The sequence below is a fragment of the Anomaloglossus baeobatrachus genome, chromosome 1 (genome assembly GCF_048569485.1).
Source record: "Anomaloglossus baeobatrachus isolate aAnoBae1 chromosome 1, aAnoBae1.hap1, whole genome shotgun sequence".
Taxonomy (NCBI): Eukaryota; Metazoa; Chordata; class Amphibia; order Anura; family Aromobatidae; genus Anomaloglossus; species Anomaloglossus baeobatrachus.
The window spans coordinates 515,832,276-515,841,303 of record NC_134353.1 but is presented as its reverse complement, the minus strand read 5'-3'; the positions used below and the strand labels follow the sequence as shown (position 1 = coordinate 515,841,303).

The 9,028-nt window shown below is 48.0% G+C and overlaps 1 protein-coding gene across 2 annotated transcripts in view; it reads left to right on the top strand.

The window, feature by feature from the left end:
- Positions 1 to 6,009: 6,009 nt before the first annotated feature.
- The window catches only part of GRIN3A (glutamate ionotropic receptor NMDA type subunit 3A), an 813,333-nt gene continuing 810,314 nt past the window's right edge, over positions 6,010 to 9,028 (top strand). Inside the window, exons 1-2 of one of the 2 annotated variants that reach the window (XM_075316157.1) lie at positions 6,010 to 6,083; positions 6,951 to 8,273. In XM_075316157.1, the coding sequence (XP_075172272.1) occupies positions 7,332 to 8,273 (942 nt within the window). In that variant the 5' untranslated portion in view covers positions 6,010 to 6,083; positions 6,951 to 7,331. Of the gene's footprint in view, positions 6,084 to 6,297; positions 6,319 to 6,950; positions 8,274 to 9,028 lie in introns of those variants that run through there. The other variant, XM_075316160.1, reaches the window with a different exon arrangement.

Sequence of the window (9,028 nt, the reverse complement as noted above, 5' to 3'; positions counted from 1 at the left end):
CCTACACTGTATGAGTGGCCCCCAATATTTCCCCCACACTGCATTATAAATCCCCCCACAGTATATGATGGCCTCCAGTATTCCCTCACACTGTATAGATTGCCCCAAGTAGTCCAATAACCCCCCACAATGTATGATGGCCTCCTGTAGACCCCCAACTTTGTGATGGCCCACAGTAGCCCCCTACTATATGATGGCCCACAGTAGCCTTCCCCCATTGTTTGATGGCCCTCATTAGCTCTCCCACTGTATGATGGCCACCAGTTGTCCCCACATTGTTTTATGGCCTTCAATATACACTATATAAGGGCCTCCAGAATCCCCAACACACTTTATGGTGGCCCGCAGTATTCCACCTACACTGTATGTTGGCCCACATTAGTCCCAACATGTTGTATGATGTCCCACAGTAGCCCCCCTACTGCATGATGGCCCTCAGTAGCCCCCTATAATATATGACGGTCCTAGTACTTTAAGTAATCCCCCCACACTATAAAATGGCCCACAGTGTTCACCCCCATACTGTATGAAAGCCCCCATGATTTACCTTGCACTGTATGGTGGTGCCCAATATTCCCCTTACACTGCATGATGGCCCTCAGTATTCCCCAAATACTGTATGGATGGCCCCAAGTAGACCCCATACACTGTATCAAAACCCCCAGTATTCCTTCCACACTATAGGAATGGCCCCCAGTATTCTCCCCACATTAGATGACCCCCAGTAGTCCCTTTACACTGTATGATGGCCCTCAGTTTTCCTTTCACACTGTATGGGGGTCATCCACACAGTCTGGCCACCAGTACGCCCCTCCACCCTTCATGATCACCCCTAGTATGCCCCCCACACTCTATGATGGCCACCAATATTCCCCCACACTGTATAGATGGTAGTAGTATGTATCCACTGTAGGGATGGATGGTAGTAGTCTCCCTACACTGTATGATGGCCCCCAGTATTCCTCTCACGCAGTATGAGTGGCCAAAAGTATTCCTTTCACATTTTATGGATGGCCACATTAGTCACCCAACATTGTATGGTGGACTACAGTATTCCCCCACACTGAATAAATGGACCCTCGTATTCCACCCACACTGTAAGCTGGCCCCTAATATTCCCCACAATATATATGGATACTCCCCAGTATTTCCCTTTCACTGTATGATGGCCCCCATTACTCTCTCCAAAACTGAAAACTGTCGCCACACTTTATGGATGATCTCCAGTACTCCAATATTCCCCCCACACTGTATGATGGCCCACAGTAGCCCCCCACTATATGATGGCCTTCATTAGCTCCTCCACTGCATGATGGTCCCTAGTTGTCCCCCCACATTGTTTGAAGGCTCTCAGTATTCCCCTACACTATATAATGACTCTCAGAATCCCCCACATACTTTATGATGGCCTGCAGAATTCCACCTACACTGTATGATCGCCCACAGAAGTCCCAACATGTTGTATGATTTCCCACAGTACCCGCCCACTAAATGATAGCCCTCAGTAGCCCCCCATACTGTATGATGGTCCCAGTACTTTAAGTAATTCCCCCACACTATATGATGGCCCACGGTGTTCCCCACACAGTGTATGAAAGCCACCAGTATTTACCCTGCACTGTATGGTGGTGCCCAATATTCCCCCCACACTGCATGATGACCCTCAGAATTCCCCAAATACTGTATGGATAGCCCCAGTAGACCCCATACACTGTATCATGGTCCCCAGTATTCCCTCCACACTATAGGAACGGCCCTCAGTATTCCCCCCACATTGGATGGCCCCCAGTAGTCCTTCACACTGTATGGGGATCATCCACACAGTGTGGCCATCAGTACGCCATTCCCCATTGCATGACCACCCTTAGTATTCCCCCACACTCTATGATGGCCCCCAATATTCACCCCAACACTGTATGGATAGCCCCTAGTATTCTTCTCACACAGTATGAGTGGCCACAAGTATTCCTCTAACAATTAATGGATGGTCCTATTAGTCACCCCACATTGTATGATGGACTCCAGTATTCCCCCACACTGAATGGATGACCACCCGTTTTTCACACACACTGTAAGCTGGCCCCCAGTATTCCCCACAATATATATGGATGGCCCCCAGTATTCCCCTTTCACTGTATGATGGCCCCCATTAATCCCCCCAAAACTGAAAGCTGGCACCACACTGTATGGATGACCTCCAGCAGTCCAATATTCCCCCCACACTGTATGATGACCCACAGTAGTCACCCACTATATGAAGGCTCATAGTAGTTCACTCACTTTATGATGGCCCTCATTAGCCCCTCTACTTTATGATGGCCAACAGTTGTCCCCACACTTTGTTTGAAGGCCTCTAGTATCTGCTGACACTGTAAGATGGCACTCATTATGACCCCAACACTGTATAAATGGCCTCAGTATTCCCCCCACATTGTATGGACAGCCCTCAGTAGTCCTGCTACACTATATAGATGGACCCCGGTAGTATCCCTACACTGTGTGATTGCCCTCAGTATTCCTCAAACACTATGGATGGTCCTAAGTGTTCCCACCACACTGTATGATGGCACCCAGTAGTCCCTCCAAACTCTATGTATGGCCCCCCCATATTTCCCCACACTATATTGTTGCCCCCAGTAATCCTCCCACACTGTATGGATGGCCCACTGAAGTCCCCCGAAATGGTATGGATGGCCCCCAGTAGTCCCCCCACATTGTATGGATTATGCCTAGTAGTCCAGTGTTCCCTCCACACTGAATGGATGGTTTCCAGTGTTTCCCCTCACTCTATATGGATGGCCCACAGTATTCCTGACACACTGTATAGATGGCCACCAGTAGTCCAATAGTCACCCCATACTGCGTGGATAGCCCTCAGTAGTCAGTATTCCCTCCACACTGAATGGATGGTTCCCATTGTCTCTACACCCTGTAAGGATGGACCTCAGTATTCTTCCCACACTGCATGGATGGCCCCCCATAGTCACCTCCCACTGAATGGATGTTCCCCAGTGTTTCCCCCACACTGTGTGGTTGGCCCCCAGTATTCCTCCCACACACTATGGATGGCCCCCAGTAGTCCAGTAGTCCTCACACATGTGCATGGCCCACAGTATTACCTCTACACTATATGGATGGCTCCCAATACTCTAGTAGTCATCACACTGAATGGATGGTCCACAGTGTTTCTCCCACACTGTGTGGATGACTCCCAGTATTCCTCCCAGAATGTACGGAAGCACCCATTAGTCCAGTAGTCACCCCTCACTATATAGGTGGTGCCTAACAGTTCAGTATTCCTTCCACGCTGAATGGATGACCGCTAGTATTTTCCCCACACTGTGTGGATGGCCCCCAGCATTCCTTCCACACTGTATGGATGGCCTAAAGTAGTCCAGTAGTCACCCCGCACTGTGTTTATTGCCCCAGAATTCCCTCCACACTATATGGATAACCACCAGTAGTCACCCCTCACTGAATGGATGTGTTGCCTCCACACTGTGTGGATGACCATTAGTATTCCTCCCAGACTGTATGGATACCCCCATTAGTTCAGTATTCGATCCCCACTGAATGGATGGCCACCAGTGTTTCCCCTGCAATGTGTGGATGGCCCCAGTATTCCTCCCACACTGTATGGATGGCCCCCAGTAGTTCATTACTCACCCAACACTGTGTGGATGGCCCCCAGCATTCCATCCCCACTGTATGAATGGTCCCCAGTAGTCACCCCACACTGAATGGATGTGTACCGCCCCGCTCTCAGCAGCCGAGCTGCTCGGATCCGGCCCTTCTGTGGGTGGCTCGAGGGTCTCCGGACCCGGGGGCCTCACGGTCACTTCAAATGAAAGAGGGTAGTGATGGGATGGTGGATGTGGGACCTATATGTATGGGGTGAGCCGTGCGGAGTTCGTGACTCCACCCACGGTGTTTGGTGATATTCAACACCACCGCTGCAGTTACGGGGCACCCAGGGGAGATGTTGCGCAGCCAGTTGTTAACCCCTCCATTGGTAGGGATGGTGGCCCCGGGACCCAGTAGGGGTTTGGCGATGCAGGGAGATGGGCGACCACAGGGTGCTGGTGTACTAACTATCAGAAAACACACGAGTCTCTGGTAAACCAAGGTGATGTTGGTCGGTGCCCGCAGCCGGCTGCGTTCGGGTTCCCCCACCCGGCTGGTGGTCTCTGTCTTTCTCCTGCACCTGTTTAGAATGGTGGACTGCCTGCACTTGCAACTTCAGGAGTCCGCTCCCGGCTTGTTGTCGCCTGAGGAGCCCTTTGCCCGCAGATGTTGGCCCGTGGGATCTCTGAGCTGTGGCGGTGGCCTATTTATCCCCCTTGGTGGGCTGTTGCCATCAATAGGGACTTTGGGTAGGAAAGGACCTCTAGTCCTGGCCACAATCAGTTAATTAACTAAGTCCAGTTGCTTTTGGGCCTAGCTTCAGGGTCTAAGTACCCCCTTTGTGCTCCGGTTTCCGAGTTGGCTCCCCGGGTCGGTACCGGCGGGCCACTACCCTGTCCCGGTCCACCTCGGTTCCGCCGAGCCGTCTTCCCGGATCCTGCAGAAGGAGAACGCCGTCTGCCTCCTAGTCAAAGGCACCAGGGCTCCTACCCTGGTACCTGTTCAATTTGGGTCTTCGCCTCTGCTGGAGCTGCACACAGCTCCAGCCCACACTTCTCTCCAACTTGAACTCTAAACCTTCTCCGGCTGCTTTCCCGCCCCGGGCTATCTAAAACTCCTAGATGGGCATCTTCCAACCGCCTGGTTCCGCCCCCTGGTGTGTCTATCAAGCTCTTAGGGGGGTGACTAGGGTTTTAAGGTTGGCTATGTGGTACCTGTGAGGGAAAGGTGTAATGCGGGGCCCTATCTGTGACTACCTGGCCCGGCCAGGGCATCACAGATGCTCCCCAATGTTTTCCCCACACTTGATGAAAGGCTCCCAGTCTTCCTCCCACACTGCATGGATGGCCTCCAGTAGTCTCCCTACACTGTATCAATGGTCCCCATTAGCCCCCCCACGAGCACTATTAAAAGAGAATAGAAAAAAAATGTTATCTTCACCTAACTATAGGTCCTGCTGAGTTTGCTGGCAAAAAGAATAAGGCGTGGGCGAACCAACATGGTGATGTCATTGTGTCGGACCACACAGAGTTCTTCTGTGATGATGTCATTAAGCTGCCCCACCCAACTCGTTTGTGCATCTCCCATCTACTCTTTGTAGACTGCAGTGCTAAAAATGTACCACCAGTCAACTCACCTGTCTTCTACCTTTTTAAAAGCTAGCCTAATCCTAATTTCACTAAGCATCCTCTTGATGTGCATCATGCCCCATCTGATGACTTTGGACCTAGTAAATGAAAGACCTGGTTGTACCATGAATAAAGATAAAAGTGAGTGGATTAAACTTAGCATAAAAATAAGAATTAAGATAGAAGAGTTGATCAAAGGGCTTGTGGAAGCGGATCCAGGAATGGAGAGAGGTATGGTTAAAATATTTTTTAACCCCATCCTGGGCGATTCAATTTGCATTAAATTATTTTGATACAGATCAAATTCCCCCCTGTATTGAGCGAATCTGTTCATATCGAAATTCTAGAGAGTCGCTGGATTCTAGTGACAACAATCGATTCGCTCAATGTATGTGACAGCTATTTTTTTCATATTCTGCATTCATTGAATCCTATAAGAATTCATTGTGAGTTTGACATTTGAAAACAATGTACTATTCCTATACTGCATCTGTTTCTTTTACAGACGTGCTTATATAGAGGTATCATTCATGAGATTACTTGTTCTGTGTAATCTTCCTACAACTCTCCTCTAATCGGCTCCTGCTTAGAGTGAGACTCTAGACCTACACGCTAGGTTCTTAAAGCCAAGCTCTTCTATTCTACATGATTCCGTGTTTTCTTCAGCTTTCTTCCTCTCCAGTGAGTAACCTAAGAGTTAATCAGCTCTGCACAGTGCATGTGACCCTTGTGGATGACGCCTCTTTCTTGTCTGCGCTGCCTCCACCTCACTGACAGCAGCAGTGTGCTGCCAGCCTCTGTCCAGAGCATCCGCCACTCTCCTCCGAACAGGTAATACCAACAACTTACTGATGACTGTGCGTTCTCCAATCCTGGTGTGCTGGGGCTCTCTAGTGTACAGAAGGGTGACTAACACTAACTCTGCTCCTAACAGTCTGCTCTAACCAGTGGGATCTCTCTGCTGTACTAACCCTGCTTATTACGCTGTTTTCTGCCTACAAACATTTCTCATATATGAGCTCGGATATTCTAGGAGTCACGATGCAGCATCCTTATGCAGAAAAGTGTAACTCTACAAGTTCAATGGCTTTCGTAGCATTGTGTTAACCTTTTGCATAGTGCTATCTTTCTTGTGTGTTAGTTTAGGAAGCTACATGCTGCTTCCCTCTCCTTTTTCTTCCCCTCTTCTGCTACTTTTGTGTTTTATGTTTTTATACCTTTTTAGATTTCATTCAATGTCACTATATATTAAATACCTCTCCCTTTTCTCCCCTCTTCTGCTACTTTTGTGTTTTATGTTTTTATACCTTTTTAGATTTCATTCAATGTCACTATATATTAAATACCTCTCCCTTTTCTCCCCCTCTTCTGATACTTTTGTGTTTTATGTTTTTATATCTTTTTAGATTTCATTCAATGTCACTCTATATATTAAATACCTCTCCCTTTTCTCCCCCTCTTCTGATACTTTTGTGTTTTATGTTTTTATACCTTTTTATCTTTCATTCAATGTCGCTATATATTAAATACCTCTCCCTCTTCTCCCCCTCTTCTGACACTTTTGTGTTTTATGTTTTGATACCTCTTTATGTTTCATTCAATGTCACTGTATATATTAAATTGCAGCACTTATGATCATAGAGTTGTTCTTACCTATGTATTCAACTTACGGTTCTTCTGTGTTTGCTTTGATTTAAGGTCGTGACCCAGGTCTGGACAAACCGAAACATTGGCTGACAATCTTGGCAATTGTGGTGCCCCTGAACACGACATGCTGACACATATAAATTTCTTCACAGCATAGCTCCAGAATTTCGAGGCATCATGTAAGTTTTTCCTGTGTATAAGAAGAATAGCTGTATACATCTAATCCAAGAAAATTAAGGTTTTGCTGGAAAAAACAACAACAAATTGTTGTGAAAATGCCTTTTATGAATCAGGATTGCTGTTCAGGTTGCACTTGGGATCCTTCTATATGTCTTCTGCTGCGATTCTTCTCGTGGTGATCTAATCCGTGTGATGTGATGAACTCTGAAGTGCTGTCCTTATTTCCTATAGACACTGGGATTTGCTTTGCTCATGTTTGTTGCAGCCACAGAAGCGTCCAGTGAGAGAGCAGCTCAGAACTTTTATGTAGAGAATGAGGCTACAACTGGAATCCTGTGCGCTCTGCAGCTGCTGATCACACATCTTAAGGCACACATCTCCTCCGTCTCACAGGACTTGGGTGGTGACTGTACTGCTGCAGCTGCTAATTCTCCCCTTTCTTGGCATCATCTGCCAGTTATGTGGAGCTTGAGTTGGTGGTGCCTAGTGCTGAGCAGGGTCTGCCTGCTAATCCCCTGTGCTCTGGTCCTAGCCAGAGTACCAGGATCTTCCTCGCATCCTCAGCCCTGCCAAATCCTCAAGAGAATTGGGCACACAGTACGGATTGGGGCTGTCCAGCTTCAGCCCTGGAGAACAAGGGGGATTACAGTGCCATACACACGCACTTGGCCTGAGAATGACACTGGGCTCCAGAAAATAGTTCCAGGTCGTGAACAAGATGCTGATGAGACTGATGGCATGGAGCGGCAGAGCAGGTTGAGGGAAGCAGGCAAACATGAACTGGGTGCCACCACTTTGGAAAGAAAGTCCAGTCATGGTCCAAGGAGTTCTATTGGCTTCAGAGGTGGAGATGAGCTGCTGTTTCCCAGGGATGCACTACTTTTGGCAGTGGATAACCTTAATAGGGTGCCAGGCCTTTTACCATATAATCTATCCTTGGAAGTGGTGATGGCTATAGAAGCTGGGCTGGGAGACCTACCTATATTACCAATTTCATCCTCCAGTTCTTCTTGGAGTAGTGATCCAGTGTCCTTTCTTCAGAGTGTATGCCACACAGTCGTGGTTCAGGGAGTCACTGCTATTATTGCATTTCCCCAGAATAAAGGCGAGATTTTGGAATTGGAGTTTATCTCTTCAATACTTCAGATTCCAGTCGTTAGTATTGTGAAAAGTGAATTTACACGAAAAACGGAGGTAAGGAAACAAGTTTTATGTGCTGTAAGATAAAGTTTACTAATTGGTATATAACTAGTCATGGCACAACAGTGTTCTAGGTAAATGCAATTGTTGATTGTACTTTACAAACTGGAGCTCACTAGCACCACAAATACCTCCCTGGAATGTGACAGATGGGTGTCAGCACCAGGATTGTCCTCAGTCAACAGGGCTGTGATGTGTCTGCAGTCAGCACCAGAGATAGCTCACAGTAATGTGACAGATGGGTGTCAGCCTCAGGATTGCTCCCAGTAACCAGGGCTGTGGTGTGTCGGCAGTCAGTACCATAGATAGCTCCCTGTAATGTGACAGATGGGTGTCAGCCCTAGGATTGCTCCCAGTTACCAGGGCTGTGGTGTGTCTGCAGTCAGTACCATAGATAACTCTCAGGGCTTGGGCTGTTATGTATCAGTACTAGGCTAGATCTCTGTAACTGTGCTGTTGTGGGTCAGCATCACAGAGAGCTTCCAGAACCTAGGGTGTTATGTGTCCACCATGAGTACTTCCCAATAAGCAGGCAGTGTGGCAACTCCCTGTAACAAAGCTGGTATGTATTAGCTCCACATGTAGTGTCTGGTCATGGGATGTTGTGGGTCAGCATCACAGAGAGCCTCAGCACCTGGGGTGTTATGTGTCCGCCATGAGTACTTCCCATAAGGTGACAGCATGGTAACTCCCTGTAACTAAGCTGGCATGTATCACGTCCACATGTAGTGCCTGGTCATGGAATGTTG